Source organism: Phalacrocorax carbo, chromosome 2 (assembly GCF_963921805.1).
Source record: "Phalacrocorax carbo chromosome 2, bPhaCar2.1, whole genome shotgun sequence".
Classification (NCBI taxonomy): domain Eukaryota; kingdom Metazoa; phylum Chordata; class Aves; order Suliformes; family Phalacrocoracidae; genus Phalacrocorax; species Phalacrocorax carbo.
The window spans coordinates 76,337,162-76,353,750 of record NC_087514.1 but is presented as its reverse complement, the minus strand read 5'-3'; the positions used below and the strand labels follow the sequence as shown (position 1 = coordinate 76,353,750).

Here is a 16,589-nt window from a genome sequence, read left to right as displayed (position 1 = left end):
TTTGGTGAGCTGTAATTAATGTCTAGCCAAAATATCTGTGAATTACTTTAGCTCTGATGAACGAGCTGATGGCAGCCAGCACAACAAGCAAAGAAGCCCATTCTGTGCTGTCACTGTTACCTGTATTGCCGTCTTTTCTCGTCCACTCATCTCCACGTTCCGCAATGCAGGTGTCGCAACTGGTGGAGGAGGTGCTCTGCGCTTTTTCACTTCTGGGTTTGCTGTCATTCCTGAGATGTTACCAAGGGACAGTGATGGACCCAGGCTACTAGAACGAGAATTCACCGAAGGGGAATTTGGCGCTGTGGAAAAACCCTGTAAAAGGATTAACATCTTGGATTAACATCACTCCTTAAAAAACAATGGGAAAGAAAAAAGAAAAACAATACACATCTGGTTACCGTTTAAACAATGATAGGAATAATCACGTATGTCCTCTGCCAAACTTGCTGAATTGCAAACTGTAACTTTTGGACTCTTCTAAAGGTCAACTGGAACAAAGCTTACAGGCAATATTAATAACTCAGGAGGCATGATGAGCGGATCAAGACCTTAATACATTTTTATATTAATATACAAACAGAAATATATGCAGCCATATAGCAGCGAAGCTGCAAACATGATTGCTTGAAAATGTGCATTTTCATTTTAGTTTTGACACTTAAATTCAACATAATGAATTTTTTTCAATTTGCTAATAAAGATTTTGCAAATACTTTTCCCTCAAAACCTGTGAGTCACCTTTTGCTACTCTTAATTAAGAGAAGCTTCCATATTAAATTGAAGATTTTTACTTTTTAATTAAGTTACGAGACAGTCACATCTCAGAAACAGCTTCTGTGAAATCACCACTGATGCCAGTCTCCCATGAGCTGGAGCAGCATACCACTGCATCCTGATAACCATGGTTGATAATCCTGTTCTTATTGCAACAGAACGTGCTACTGCACTTGCAAAACGCACCCATCAAGGACATAAAGCTCTTAGGCAGAATTTTGTCCAAGACCACAGAATAGATACTGGCAGGAAACTGTCACCAGTCAAAAGGCCACCACAAAGCCAATCACTTTCCAAATAAAAGAGGCAGTTCTTTGAACCTAAGTTCTCCAGTTTGGAAAGCACTGGAAAATGCTTTGCCTCAATTGTATGGCTGCTGCCTCGTTGTGGTAGACATCTGGGTTTCTGTAGGAGTGTAGCTTGCAGTGAACTTGACTGTGACATGGCATGATAATTCCTTTCCACAAGTGCCAAGAACAATCTTAGGTAAAAATGAAAAACATGGGGCCGCAAGCTCAAAAAGACAATTAATTTAATTTTACGACTTTTGAGGAAGCACTGATGAAGTACAAAGAGCTAAAAAGTATAGCAATGCAAAAAGAGGTATGTAATACATGCTCCTGACTGCCTGGTAAAGTTCAATGTTCTCTAGACTCCTGCGAAAGCAACTGAAAATGCTAAATGCAGATAGCAAACTCATTTGTGTCTTGTCCTGCATTTACTACACACATGGTAACATTCACTGACTTAAAACTACCAGCTGGATGCTTTCGTTATCTTTTATGTGCACACTGCACAGCAGACTTCATCTTGGCATAGTGTATTTAGCACAAACAGGGCATGTTACCGGTCTTCTCCGATTGACTAGAGTTTTACTGAAGGATTAAAGCAGTATTTACCATGTTTTTTCACTGTACCTGGTTCTATCTAATAAAGTTTGTTTACTCCTAAAGAAATGACAGGGTTCACAGGGTGAAACATACAGCAGTTTCCTCTTTTCACATATTTATAAAATGAATGAACAAAATAATTTTAAAGTGTATTCTACAGGGATGCTTTTGTGACTCTCTTAATTCTTTGTTTGCCTTGCTGGATAAAAAGGTTGAGAAATTTTGTTAAGAGATTTAAAGATGTATATAAATAACAAAAAACCCTTAAGACTTCCCTCCCAGCATTACAAATACAGGCTACTGGTAAGAAGACAGGATGTATCCAGTTTTAAATTAATATATCTATTGAATTCTACCTCAAGGTCCTGTGGCTGAAGAGCTATCAGAAACCTTTTCCAGGCAACAGATCACTGAGAAAGAATACAGTGATAAACAACTAAACATTTTAAAGTTGGGTTTTTTTTAAGGCTTGGATTTCCTAACGAAGATACAGGGGAAAAAAGTAATAATTACATTACACCATAAATAGTTTATAGTAAAAAGTCTGTAATGAAAGAAAAAATAAAAAATTTGGAAATTCATATATGTTTTATTTTTCAAGACCAACATTTATATCAAGCCCATTATTTACTGAATGAGCATTTCAAGAATGCTCATGTTAAGACTCTTCCCCTAAAATAAAAACTCACTACGGCTTCCAGGGGAACGGAATGAGGACAACTTCAAAGTATGTTTGAAAGCCCCATCATTCAGCAATGAGAGCTTTGTCTAACTGGAGGCAGACCTGCAAGCTCTCCCATGTGTAGTCCCTTTCATAAGCTTTAAGAGAAACAAAAAACCTGTTGGACACAAAGAACTGACACAAGTGTTTCTGGCATGACTCATCTTTTGCTGTAAACCTAATCTAGAGGGACAATGCCTTACCCAGCTTTTCTGTTTTATGTTGTGTTAGATGCAGTGCAGCTTCTTTGCACATCTCTGGATTTTGAGGTTTGGTTTTCAGGCAGGTTAGCAAGGCAACTATACGAGCATACAACAATAATTAAGCAAACTTGGAGGGACCTGATACGCACATGCCATTTACCCAAACCATCTCTCATTTCTTGTTGTTTTAATTTGTTATCGATGGATTGATTTCAGCAGAATTACTCAAATTACAGCAGTGTAAGTGAGAGGAAAGCCAAGCTCAAGTACTGCAGCCAAGGTAGCTGGCTAAAAAAGTCAGCCCTTATCCTCTGTTTCATTTGACAAACAGGTTAGCATGAATGTTCTGCTCAGAATCAAAATCAGTACCTACAATCTGTGTTTTGTAACTGCATTGCTTTAAAAAAAAATCATGTCAGATGAAGAAAATTCATGGTAATGAGTTATATAGACAGCATTTAAAAATGTCTCCCAACTAGTAAAATCATAGTCTTTGGTAGACCGCTAGTGTTAGAGCACTTTGCTAGCAGTTCAAGCAACACCTCAGTAATCCAAACTAGCAAGAAAAAAAAAAAAAAAAAAGCCTCTTTCTTTTCTTCCCTGAATTAAACCGAAGCAAATCCAGCAGCATAGGTCAGCAGTCAAGTTAGACTCAAGTAGAGCAAACGTCTTGGAACATGTACTGAACTACAACCGTGGACTAAAGTCCATTTCAATTCCATGAAGTAGATGTTGGAAGGAGTCAAGAAACAGCCACAGTACCCACGTATGGTGCCATTAGGTTTCATGGATTCATTGTTCCATGTTATACTCGCCAGCTAGTTTTTTCCTTCTCATTAAACTTCTGAAATCTAAGAAACTTTCTTTTTTTCTAATGTACAAGATGCTTTCTTTGGGGTTAAGCAGTTTAATTTTAGGATATTTTCCTACTAGTTCTTCTCGTTGAAATTTAGCTTTCAAAGACTTTTTGAAAGGGCAAAGCAGGGTTGTTAAAAACACAGAAGTATGAAGTAACCTTAGGCATACCAGTCCCATTTTCAAAAGACACCAAGAAGTCGGCTTCCTAGAAGATTAGCAAAGTCCACAGCCTGATGAACTCAGCACAAGCAAGATTAAGAGCCTACAGCAGAGGCCAGTCTGTCTTCCAAGGTCATCAACCTAGAATACACCTAGATTATAATGTAGAATCAACCTAGATAATAAAGCATCTTTTGCAAACTTTTCAAGCATGAACAGAACCTCTGATATCTTATGGGCACTTCTGAAAAATTTATTATTAATAAGATTAATCTATTAAAAATATAACTGTACTGCTGTGAGGATTCCATTTTACAAAAATAGAAGCATATAAAAATGGAAGTCAGCTTACGTTTGTTTTCAAAAGATATCCCACATATATAACTCTCTTTCCCAAAGCCCTGTTATTAGCATTTCCTTGATTTTCTGAAGACACTAAGTGGCATTTAAAGGTCAGCAAGGAAGAGACTGCAGCTTGCCTGTGAGAGTGATTTGACTTCCCGTTCCCTGTCCACACCGGTCAATAAAAATTTTTCAAAATGTCAAGTTCTTTTCTTGTGAGGTTGCTACAGCCAGGCCTTTCTTCCGCAGCTCTTTGCCAAAACTCACATATTTGAGCTCCCAGTCTTGTTATGCAATTTCCTTCTGAGAAGTTTTTAAATCAAAAGTAATCAATTGAGCTGTTTTTAAGCACTCAAAGTACTAGATGTATCAGCAAAAAGTAAGGGGTTTTATTTTTTCCAAAACAGAGACAAAAAATAAAGGTATCATAAAGGAAATTTTTTTTTTTTGTAAGTACACTGCGGGTAAATACAAAAGGTAAGATTTAGAGCAGGCAGACAAATCCATCTACCCAGTGACAGCCAGAATATTTATGCCTGTTGGACATTTAAGCTCCATTAATGCAAACTTTTATTGATTTGCTGAATGACGCCACAACTGATTACAACTGGCCATTTAAAACTCCAGACAGATTATGTCAGACCTACTGTACAAATTAAAGTTGAAGGCTGCTTTCCTTGACATGATACTGAAATTCCTTACACTAGCACTAAATTTGACAACACCAAAAACTAAATTAATCCAAGCTCCTGCTTCAAAACCAAAGCATAATACTGTGGTCATGAGATTGCTTGGAGACATAGTTTTAAAAAAAACCAAAATTGTGACTGCTCAGATTTTCCTTTCTAACCAGCCACACTGAATACAGTTTGTTTTTTGTACTCCCTGAGGCACTTGTGATTCTGTTACTTGCACAGAGTTTGCAGTCAGAAAGGAAAAAATGTTAACCTTTTCCTGATCTGAAGTAAAAAAAATAAAATGCATTTTTATGAGATTTGCTTTACGTTGCTTTATTATCTCATTGCATTTTGCTATTGGTAGGAAACGATCTGGTCACCCATCACAATGTTAAAGCAGAAACAACTATTTATTCTCCACAACAGTAACTTGTAGAGGCAGTACCATGTTGATTTTATATGTCTGGCAGTAGGCTCTCAAGCTTTTACTGTAAACGTTTTGAGCTATACTTTGAAGTTTGTACAACTACTGTGCTACCTTATGCTTGCATATGTCTATTATAGTATATAGTATCTAGCTAGCAATTCCAGACCTTGTGGTCAGGGCCCATCTGGTGGACACCAGAACTGACAAAGCCAGAATTAGAAATGTCTGAGAACATTCTCTCTCCTGTGACCCTGCCAGTTCTCCCTCACTGTGGCCGATCACTTTCCTCTCCTTTCAGTACAAAGTTTGTTGATCAGAAATCCTAGCAGTGCCAGGTGCAAGGAGGTCACCTCCTTTACAAAGTCATCTGCTTTATCTCCCAGCACTGAAGTAGCATGACCAATCCGTCCCTGCAGAGGTTACTAAAACCTTCCTGTGACACAGGTCCACACCATCTGCAGTTATGCTGTTTTATTGTTAACTATCCTTATCATTAGAATTTTTTTCCTTGTACCTTAACTATCATTTCCCTTCCTAGAACTTTATCTGATTACTTCTTGTCCTCACTTAGGTAAGGTCATGTTATGTAAAGTATCTCTACTTCCCTTTAGCTAGGAGCGCAACCTTGGTTTCCAGCTCCGACTGAGTCATGTTCACTTTGCACCTTCTGTGGTGTCCAACCTCCTTCCCAGTAGAAAAGCTGCAAGAACAACTATCCAAGGGCAGGAACTAGAAAACTGGAAGCCTCCAGGAATAAAGCTTTCTGAAACAGACCAAGGGGCTTGGGTTCACTGTGAATTTCTGCGTAGGGAACAAGTGTTGGTATTAACTCAAGGCCCGTGCACTACACTGAGAACAAAGAGGGTGCCCAACCAGAGAGGCCTTCCAAGAACCTTCTTCAGTTTTTGTTATACTTCTTGTGTGTGAAGCAAAATTCAAAACTCCTTTTCCATTTGGAAATCAGATGGATAAAGACTGAATACGGTGAAAATTACAAATATGTTGACTACTTTTTTAACGAGCAGTCAAATATTTTACTTTGATGGTTAGAAATATAAACTTTTTACTCAAAGCATCAGTAGGTTAGAAAACATGGATTGGGAATACATGCATTCCAGCTAAACATGAACGTGCCTGTAAAATCTTGCAAGCCTAAAGAATCAGATGCAGTAAAACCAAGCCTAACTGCTAATATCAATGTCCTACTGCTACCATCTCCCTCAGTATTCAGCCAGTGAGAGCTCACAAATTTAATCTGAGTTCTCTGAAAGTGAATAAGCTACCATGGCACATATGAAGCAGTGGAATACAGATCTACAAATTCAACAATGTTTATATAATATTCAAGCAACTCAGACTGTCAAATCGTCCATACTTTTTCAAGATTTTATGACAGATGTGTTTCCTCAATGCTTTGAGAATAGGAGCTTTTGAATCATCTCTGGTGATTTAAAATTCAATGTACTACTTCTAACTAATTTCTCCTGTTTCCACCTTTCACTCCTCAGATTTTCACAAGTCACACTACTCTTTGTGCTTAACAAAACCTTTGTCTATTACTTGTACCCAAAATCACTCATGTCAATCTGAGGAAGTCTCCCTGGTAGAATGAAGGCGACAGTCATAGTATCAAGGGAAATGGATGCAACTTTTTTTTTTCCATCACAGCAATACATGCAGAAAAGGGAAGAAAAGCTAACTTGATTTACATCTGTGTGCTTGTATCATCTCTTCTGTTTAACTGACAGTGTGTTTCAAATAAATTAGTAGTTTTCAAAAGAAGTAACAACCCAGCAGAATTAGCAAAAATAACCTCTGTTGACAGGAGAGGGTAGACACTACCTTTTCTGAATTGTGAGACAAAGGGAAAGAAGGCAGAGCCATGTCTCAACCACTCAGAAGGTGGGAGCAGGCAGCATGTTGCCTGGTGCTAATGAGAAGACTGAAGCGTATTAATCAGTGTTTGGAAGGCACACCTAAATAATTTTTGCCCTCTCCTATCAATCTGAAGTCATTGCAGTAACCAGCAAGCATGTACCCTGTGGACCACGTGAATTAGAGCTGAGGAACTTGTTAAAAAGAAGATAAACATATCTTCTTTGATTCAGAGCTGTAAGCATTGACTGTCAGCCTCAACTCAGTGCAGTGAAAATATACTTGCTACAAATCCTTCTAATGCGTAATTTGTTTAATTTCAGTCACTGTGTGTCCTATGAAGGATGAAACTTGTTTTGCTGAAATCTGAAGCTATTTAGCCACAAATGAAAGAAACTTAGGTTGCTAAACATTCTTCTCTAAACAAACATGATCAGCAGAGCAAGTAGGTGCATGTTCAAGAAAGCAAACTTCAGCTCATAACCACACAAGCCAATATATTTTCCACTTAATATTCCAGATAATATTCCACTTAATATTCTGCTTTTCACCAGATTCTTAATTTCCAAAAATACAGCTAAAAACCTATGAAACATAAAATTATTAGAAGGTATTTCAACATTGGCATAAATCCAAAGACATCTGTGAAATAGCCACAAGCTTCAGCATGTATGCATTATAGGTATTTTCCTAAGTGGATATACTAAAATCACAACACTTTTTAAAAAAACACATGTCTATCCAATCCCTTAAAACGACACATTAAGGTGACAGACACATCACAGAGAAATCAGACATATACCACAAGCTTCCGGACACATGCCAACTTCCTTTATGCCTTTGTGCTATGCACATGATACCATCAGGCTAAATGATAGCACACAAAGCATGTGGCTTTTTTTAATTTCTGGATGACAGATGCATTTTGAATACCCCTAAAACAAAAATGTTTTTGCTTTTGTAGTAAACCCCAGTGAGACAAAGCCATCCTTAACATAGCACAGAAAACATTTCTGCATTGGGTATTTTCTACGCCGCTTGGTAGTTTAAGGGAAACTTTACTGTCCATCACTCGGGTGGGAGGTAGGGGTGCAGGCTGCAGACACAATCTGAAGTGAATTCCAAAGTCAAGCTGAACTGCCGGTGACAGCCTGGGATGCTGGCAGGTGCTTAGAATAAGGCTTGTTTGCATTTCATACAAGTGTAAAATGATTTATCTTGACTTTCAGAATGTGTGGGCAACTTTGTGTCTCATTTGCTAGAATGTCACTTTTTTTCTCCCTTTTTGAATATCATTTTGGGAAAATACCAGAATCAATTTATATATAAAATGCACCCTTTCAGGGCTGATTTACTTCTTTCTGGTTAGACTGCTAAAAACTTCCACAAGTCCAACACTTTTTGTCACAGCGCACTGTCAAAATGCGTCAGCCTATAAAAAAAAGACTGTATTCTGCGAACAGCTTTTTCATAGCTGTCAAAAATACGAATATGTAAAGCCAAGATGGGGAGAAACATTAAATTCAAAATATTCCCTAGAGGGAATGGCTAACAAAAAAAATAGGCCATCAGCAAATTCAGCTACTCACATTACTTATAATTTTTTTTATATGTGCATATATGCTAAATAAGTGTATCATTACCTGATAGTGCAAGAGATAGATGACAAAGAAGAATTTTTGTCACATACTATGCCAGACAAAAAAAAACCAAACCCAACCCAACCAAAAACCCAAATGAAACAGAAAAGCTAATATATTAAGAAAAGGAAAGGGTTATCTATTCAAGACGAAATGTCTCATCAAATGGGACAGAAGATGGGCTTGTAACAAGACAGATACAGGGAGTTCGGTGATTTATAAAAGGAAATGGGAAAAAACATGGAAAACACTGCAAGTCTCTCTTGGATATTTGTCCAAGTGGTACAAAAGCAGACAAGAAAGGAGTAGGAAAGAACACAGGAAGAAGCAAGGAAAGAAATAAAAACACAAACGTTATGGCGAAAAATGAAGTGAATATGTTCACCAGATTTGACCAGAGGGGAAGTCCTTGCAGAAATTCAAAGACAAAAATCTGAGAGAGGAGAGAAAAAACCAAAAAGCAGAAGACTTCAGTGAATGTGATGATAGAGTACTGGCTCATATCCTGGGGAAGGAACAATGAACCAAGGAGACTGCAGGGCAGAAACCATATTCTGCAAGAAAACTCGAATGACTGCTTACATGTTAGCCCAGAAAGACGGTGATGTTAATGCTCACTTGTTGACATGAAGACATCTGGGGAAAAGTCACATGAACAGAACTCAAACTGGTAAAGATTCAGGACTGAAAGGAAAGGGGATTAACATATAGATTTGTGAATGTGTAATAAATATTTCTGTGGTAAGGATTTAACGCATATATGGAATGAGGCAGAATGAAAGAAAATAACCAAAGAAACATCTTAAAACATATGAGGAGAGGTCTAAAAGCCAATGACAGACCCCAATGGAAAAATGCATTTTAAAGAAACATGAAGAAGGAAGTATTACAGAGGAAAATTCATATGAACTCCAAAATTCAATTCAATCCTGGTATAGAAAGACGACAGAAAAATACCAAGCCAGAAGGAAAACAAGGAAAGAACATTTGAAAAGAGACCATTTACACTTGGCCTTCAAAGGCCATTAGTAGATCTAGGGAGAGCAATCTTGGAAGAGTAATGGTGGAAAAAGCCAAAGCCTTGTTAGTCTGAAAAGGCTGGTTTCTCCTTTCACTTACACTTTTGCACTAGGTGAACATAGATTAGCTCAACCAAATAGTGGTGAACAACCTAGCCGAAAATCAAAATCCGTCTTTATTAAATGGTCTGGCAACAGGCTTCAGGAAACAGGGAATTCAAAAGGTCAAAGACCAAGGACAGCAAAGACGACATTTTCATAATTTCAACTGGTGTTAAGCATTTGTCAATCATAAATAACCACAAAAAGGATCAGAGGTCTTGAGATAAGTGAATTCATCATTGCAATATGAATTTATTTTCTCTAGGCTTAACTCTATCAGCCAATGTGTTTGGTTCACAGAAGACAGAAGTTATATACGCGATATACGTCCTTCCAAGAAGAACTTTTGCTGCAATAAATTTTTTTAACATACAGTAACTATCAAACCACTGGAGTTGATCATCTTCAATATATTTTCATTGTAGATATGCCAATTTATACTGGAGGAGAAGATGGAAACTTTGCACAAAACATACAATTTTAAAAATATCTGCTCTACTGTCTGCATAGCCAATTTTCATGGGGACCAGAATTATGAATGGAATAATTCCTGGCATGAGTTTTTTGGCTGCGTATTTGTTTGGTTTTAAAGAAATAATTTCTGTTTTTTACTGAACGTATTTTTATTCCAGTTAAATTAAAAAGTGGTTTCCCCCCATTTTAATGAAAGTGTTGTCTTTATGCAAGTTTTCCAGAGACAAGAAACATTCATGATCAATTCTCATTATCTTTCAGTGATTGCTGAAATTCTGACACAGATGACTCTTGGCTTCTGAAAAATCTCTACTTATTATAGATGTTGATGAATGGATAAAATATGTACCGAAACTGAAAGGCAAATTTTCACCAAGATCTGCAGAACTTTTCTAAAGTCAAAGGAGTTGCTCTGATTTACTCAAGCTCAGAGAACTGACTTCTAGCTCCAGTCCCTCTAATCCAATTCCCACACAAATACTTTGTTAATTTAGAATGAAGTTGTGCAACTACTTTTCCCTTTGAAGTCTATGGTAACTGTAGGTGTTTAGCTAGAGGGAGACAAATAAAATCATCCAACTGTCAAAGTACATTTTCAGAAAGGAAGCTTTACGCTTTTTAATGATAAAATACTGCCAAAAATATTACTGAAAAACAATGCAACTTCTGAAGTCTTTAAAACTTAAATTAGAAGAACAAATCAGCTTTTGAACTCTGAAATTAGTGCAAATCTTAACACAAATCCTAATTACAGAGTCACTAAGAGGATTCTAGCAACATGAATCAGAAGTCAACAGCCAGGAATTTTACTGTCTCAAATAGCTCTTTCAGATGTCTGGATGCGCACGCGTGTGTGTGTACATAACCTGTGTGTGTCTATACATGTACCTACATACAAACACAGGTACATACACACACACAGACGATTTATCACTTCAGTTAGCTCTTTCAGTCGTCTGTATGCACATTTGTGTGCGCATGTACATGTACTTACACACACTGAGTACAACAGGCTGAGTCTGAAACCCTAAGGGGTGGCTTAAGCAAGCCCCCAAACTGTATCTGCAGCTTCCATGCTCAGAGTTTCTGGCAGCAACTAATGGCACTGAAGGACACCACTCCTTTAAGAAGATATGACAGCTTGCTGCAGAAGACAAAAACGAAAGACAAACTCACGCACATCATGCTCACAGCTTGATGCTCTGGTATTAAGGACAACAAACCCTTTTGAAATATAACAGCTGAATATTTAACCCCAGATCAACATCAGTGGTCAGGAGTACAGAGGTGAAGGCGGCTTAAAGGCAACACTCTCCTGCTAGACAATGGATAGAGCACATCCAGGTGTTGCATCCATCTTCTGTTTTGTAATACCTACAGATCAGTACCTCCAGAAATTAAGCTTGTAGAAAATACATGTGCTCATACTCTGAAAAAGTCACAAGCAAATTCATTTCAGGATCTGAATCTTGCAAGAGCATGAAATTCAGATCCAAGCTTCCTCTCTATCCTGGAGGAATCTCCAAAGGCTATCCTCTTTGGAGAATAATCAATATCCTGAACATGCTGGCAAAAATCATGCAAGTTCAATAACTGCATGTGGAAGAACAGGTTAATAATGAAGAAGCAGATGCCCCTTTGAGTTTTCCTAGAATTATATTAAAACACTACTTCAAACATCCTTGGCCGTTTATTTTTTTTCCTATTGTGAGCACTCATTATCTTTTTAACTCTGAGCTTGTCTAGGCCAGCCCACCTCCTAAATCAAACTGAAGTGAGAACATAGGATACTGCAAAGTGACTTGAAGTACCCTGTTACCCGTGTGCTGGAACTCAAGCTACTTCAGCCTTTCCCCACTTTAGAGATATATATATATATATTTATATATATAATTCCATACTTTTATCTTCCTTTGCAGTATACTATAGCCAACAATCCAGTACTGTATCCTTAGGACTTTCACAAGCTTGACGTGTGAATGTTATTCCTAAGAAACTAATTTTCCCACTGTGTATAGCCTTGATTCCTTTGTGAGTTTAGTGTGAAACACTAAGAAATCACAGCTCTCCCATGTAATTATTCCTACTGACTGGTGTATTCCAATCCATTGGAGTGCAGTTCCCACTGAGGAGCTGTGGCAGAAAATTTTCAAGCTCAGTCCCAAATTTAACTGACACTGATGTTAAAAACTGTGGAAATAGATACAACATACACCTACACTTGGACTTTCACTGGCACAATTACATCTTAAACAGGGCAAGCAGTGCTGAGAATTCTGCTTACTTCTCTGGGTATGCACTGCCTCAGATAACAAAGAAAAAACTGCCTTTGCAACAAATTATTGGACGGTGAAAGCCACTCCCCTCCTTTGCCACTGTTTGCAATTCACCTTCTACAAGACTTAACATGTTTACTTTGGGGTTTTCTCCTTCCCCAGTGAGAAAATGCTCTATAAATTAAGCAACTTCAAGGGGTTTATCTGTGTCAACTGTCCATCAAAAAGGAATGAAGGTCTTACTTTTTCAAAGGTGGCAGTGAAAGTGTTAGATCATCTTTGTCCATGCAAAAGAGAACCTGAAGTAGCAAAAGAAGGAATGATTTTAAAATGGCCTAGTGTAGACAATGGCTAACAACTCATAAAGGACATGGTCCTAAGCCAGTTGAAACCAGCAGGAATTTTTCCACTGGCTCTAGTGAGGTCTGCATCAAGCCTCCGATGGTCACTCTAACTTTATGATGCCAAGACAGTAATGCTCTAAACTATGTTGCTGCTGTCATTTCTCCAGGAAATATTTTTCTTCAGTATACTTTCAAACTCAATGAAAATCATAACAACGCCAGCACAGAATGCATAGCTCTGTTTTTTTTAACATAAAATTTGGCTCTAGATATCCATACTTTAGCCTCTACTGCTAAAGAAATGAAGAAAGTAAAGCACCTCCAACAAAACACGCATGAATAGGCTCACAACCAACAAGCAATGAGCTGTTTCACAAGCGTGATCAAAATGCAAGACAAAAACCAAAATCAAAAAAAACTCAATGTGTGATCAGATACCCTGATGTATAGCCTGTTTGTGTTACTATTTAGCGAGGGTTAAAAAACCAAAACATGCCCTCCCAGGATGATGTTAAACGGCATATGAACACATGTCTACAAAGCTAACAGACCCTACACTACTTTCACCCTCAGCATGATGCTTTCTTTTAATATAATATTCAGCCACAGGAAATTAAAACTCCCAACAATATATTAAGACAGCTCACAATCCAAAGCAAAAACATTAAGAAGTCTCAAAGCGCTGCCTTTCCATAGAGAGAAGATAGTGTTTTTTCTTATTTCAAACAGGTTGCATAGAATATTTGCTCCCAAATCTCCCAGCCCCCACCCCCCCTTTTTTTTTTTTCTTTTGGGGTGGAGGAATATTTCACAGCTTTGGAAAGGCAAGTTGCTTTTAATTAAATACAAGTTAGTGACTTTGACTGATTGCCAGTATTTTTAGTTGATACTGTCTTTCTGACCCATAACCCTTAAAATAGAACAAGCACCTTGTTTAATGTTTGTTAAATTTAGACAGTGCCACTATCCACTAGTACACCCCTCCCACTGCTGCACTAATCTTCCATGCCAGCTGCTCGAATGTTTACATTTGAAGGGCTTTCTCTGTGCAGAAATGGTCTCTGCACAATATCTCTCACCAGTACGTTTGCCAGAATCAAGGCAAGAAAAGCCTCGCTGCTGGGATTCTTGATTAATAAATAGTCTTAAATATTTCTTCTTCCCTTCCACTTTCTGTCAAATCTATTGCCTTTAGGTTTTTACAAGGCAAACCTCCACAGTGCACTTTAATGGCCTCACTTTTGTCCTACTCAATCAACTGTAAATCAGAACAGGCTCCATTTAAAGCCAATGGAATCACACCATCTCTGTGCTGAAACCGGGAGAAATCAAAATCAAGATGTGTACGTGAGCATTTGCTGGGATGGAAAGAAGAAAATATTATAATCAGAGGAGGGGGTTGTGGGGGAACCAAACACCACCAATCATAAATCTGCCGGACATCTCTCCATCTCGCCATGTCAGTGTACTTCAGAGACTGCCTTCACAGCTCATGTCCTAGATGTTGGTTGCACCTGGCTCTCTCACCAGGTCGCTGAGGTAATGAACCAGCAAAACACTTAAACAGGTGCTTGGTATGACACTGAAAAAGTCAGTGGGTCCAATTCCTACACCTACAGCTACCCACCTATTTAAAAACTCTGCAGGGCTATGTCTTGCTATTTCCTTCATCTGCTTTCTCTTCTGGCCTTCCAGGTGACCATTTATAAAACCAAAAATAATTTCCTTAGTTTTCCCAAGTATTCTGAGATCTGCTTAAAACTGTAAATGATATTTAAAAAATAATTCAAGACAATAGATCTGACTGAAGGTATTACTACTTCATGATGTTTTAAAAGCCTTTAAAAAGACTGACCACTGTTTGCCACACTCTTTCCCCAGTTCAGTTTGCGTCCCAACATGCTGCTGAGAATTCAAATGAAATATTAAGCACTGGAGAGTAAAAGAAAAAGCAATATCTTAAATTATTTGGAATAATTTCTGCTAAGCTCAAAGGGGAAGATCAATATTGGAGCCGCACATAAAAGACCAATAAAGTCAAATTTAACAGTTGTTTATTAAAAAAGAAGAAAGAATGTGAAACAGCTACACAGACTACAGGCATTAAAAGGTCTCTTTTTGCAGTGATGAACAATTGCGCAGCACACACAGTACTCAGTGCTATATGGTCTTCGCTTCATACACACAACTCCTCTTTGAGTTAAAGGGAGACTTGTAAGGCCTCATGGAGGTTTGACTTTGCTTGAGAGAACTAAGCCATAAAGTTCACTTCGGAAAACTTCTCCGTCAAAGTAAAACGCATTGTGTCCTGTCAGCAAATGTTGTTTTGCAAATCCTCCCTCACCTGCCATAAGATGTTATTGAGACATATGGTTTCACACGCTACCAAGCAGCTCAGTTTTGCCAACGAACAATAATGCACAGAACAAATACGTGTGGAAATCATGAGATCATCTAATTAAAAGAAAAGTTATTGTTTGCCACTACTTTTAATGAAATCGAGCCTTCACTGTCCACAGAAGAGGCTGGAAAAGAACCAAATCCTATTAGCGCTCATGCCTCAGAAATTGTTTGCAAAAGAAACAAAATTATACCTTAACTGGTGCTGAAAATCTTCACTGTATCTAAAATCTACTTATGCTAATAGGGTATTTTAGACTAACATAATAAATCTATGGTTACATGCGATTCAGATTATGCCTACACAACAAATACAGGTGTTACTGTCTGAAAAAAATTCCATTGTATATTAGAAATATGGAGTTGATGACATACAATTAGCCATTTCTGATTTCTTCTGGTAAAGGGCATTGGCATAAATACACACTAATCCTTTCATTACATTTGGAAAGCTTTACAAGAAATATTTTGGATATCCATCATTAAATCAAACAGAAATGTACTTTGCAGTGGAAATAATAATTCCCTGACTCATTCCCAGACCATCTCAAACTTAAACACAAAAAGGATTTTATGTACACAAAAATATGTGAAAGACTTTTTTAAGGAACTACATCTGTGCTTATCCAATTGCAGAAAAGTCTGATCCTGGGATAAACTTTTCTTTAAAGGTGGTATTTTCCACACCACTGCATACTTGCCAGCTACACTGAGAACAATATGCTGAATAAATTATGACCAAATATGAATTACAAGACTATTATACACTATTAAGGGGCTCTGGTAATATTAAATACCAAGGAAGCAAAGCCTGAGCGGTTGAGATGTCACTAGAAAAATCTCAAATGGAATTTAAGTTTGTCTTTGTTTTTTTTTTTAATGTCCTTTTATTAATGCAAATTAAAAGCCATTGCTCTTATTAGGTGCTTCTTTAGTCTATTTTTTCCAGTGAGTTAACTTCAGAACTTTTCAGTGAAATCAGTAACAAAAGATGAATCAGACATAAAAGGATTTGGGTGGTTAAGGGTGTGTCACCAGGTCTTAATTAAACATCCGAGGGTGATATCTGAGCCAACTTACTCCAGACCGACTGGGTACATCCACAGTATAGAGAACGATGCCACGTAGCCCAGGTCTGGAATCTGAATTGCCTCACACTAACCTAACTTACTGTGCTGCTGTTAGGCTGGGCCTCCCTAACTCACTCCACTTTGTGCTTTTCCTTCAATAAGCCTGCCGCATACCCTTCTGATATGCTTGCTCCCATTTTGGTGCCTGATTTCTGCTTCTGGGCGTGCCGAGCATGAAAACTGCTGAGAAACTATGCTTCTACTAACCTCCTGCCTAAACTCCATCAGGATCCATAAAACTGGCAAATCTCTTCATCTTCATCAGCCAAGGGGGC

General features: G+C 37.9%; 1 protein-coding gene across 11 annotated transcripts in view; it reads right to left on the bottom strand.

Moving 5' to 3' along the window:
- The window catches only part of COBL (cordon-bleu WH2 repeat protein), a 162,619-nt gene that overhangs the window by 74,569 nt on the left and 71,461 nt on the right, over window positions 1-16,589 (bottom strand). For all 11 annotated transcript variants that reach the window (XM_064443297.1, XM_064443298.1, XM_064443302.1 and 8 more), the window contains one exon: window positions 121-315. In XM_064443297.1, coding sequence (XP_064299367.1) covers window positions 121-315 — 195 coding nt within the window. The remainder of the gene's footprint in view (window positions 1-120; window positions 316-16,589) is intronic.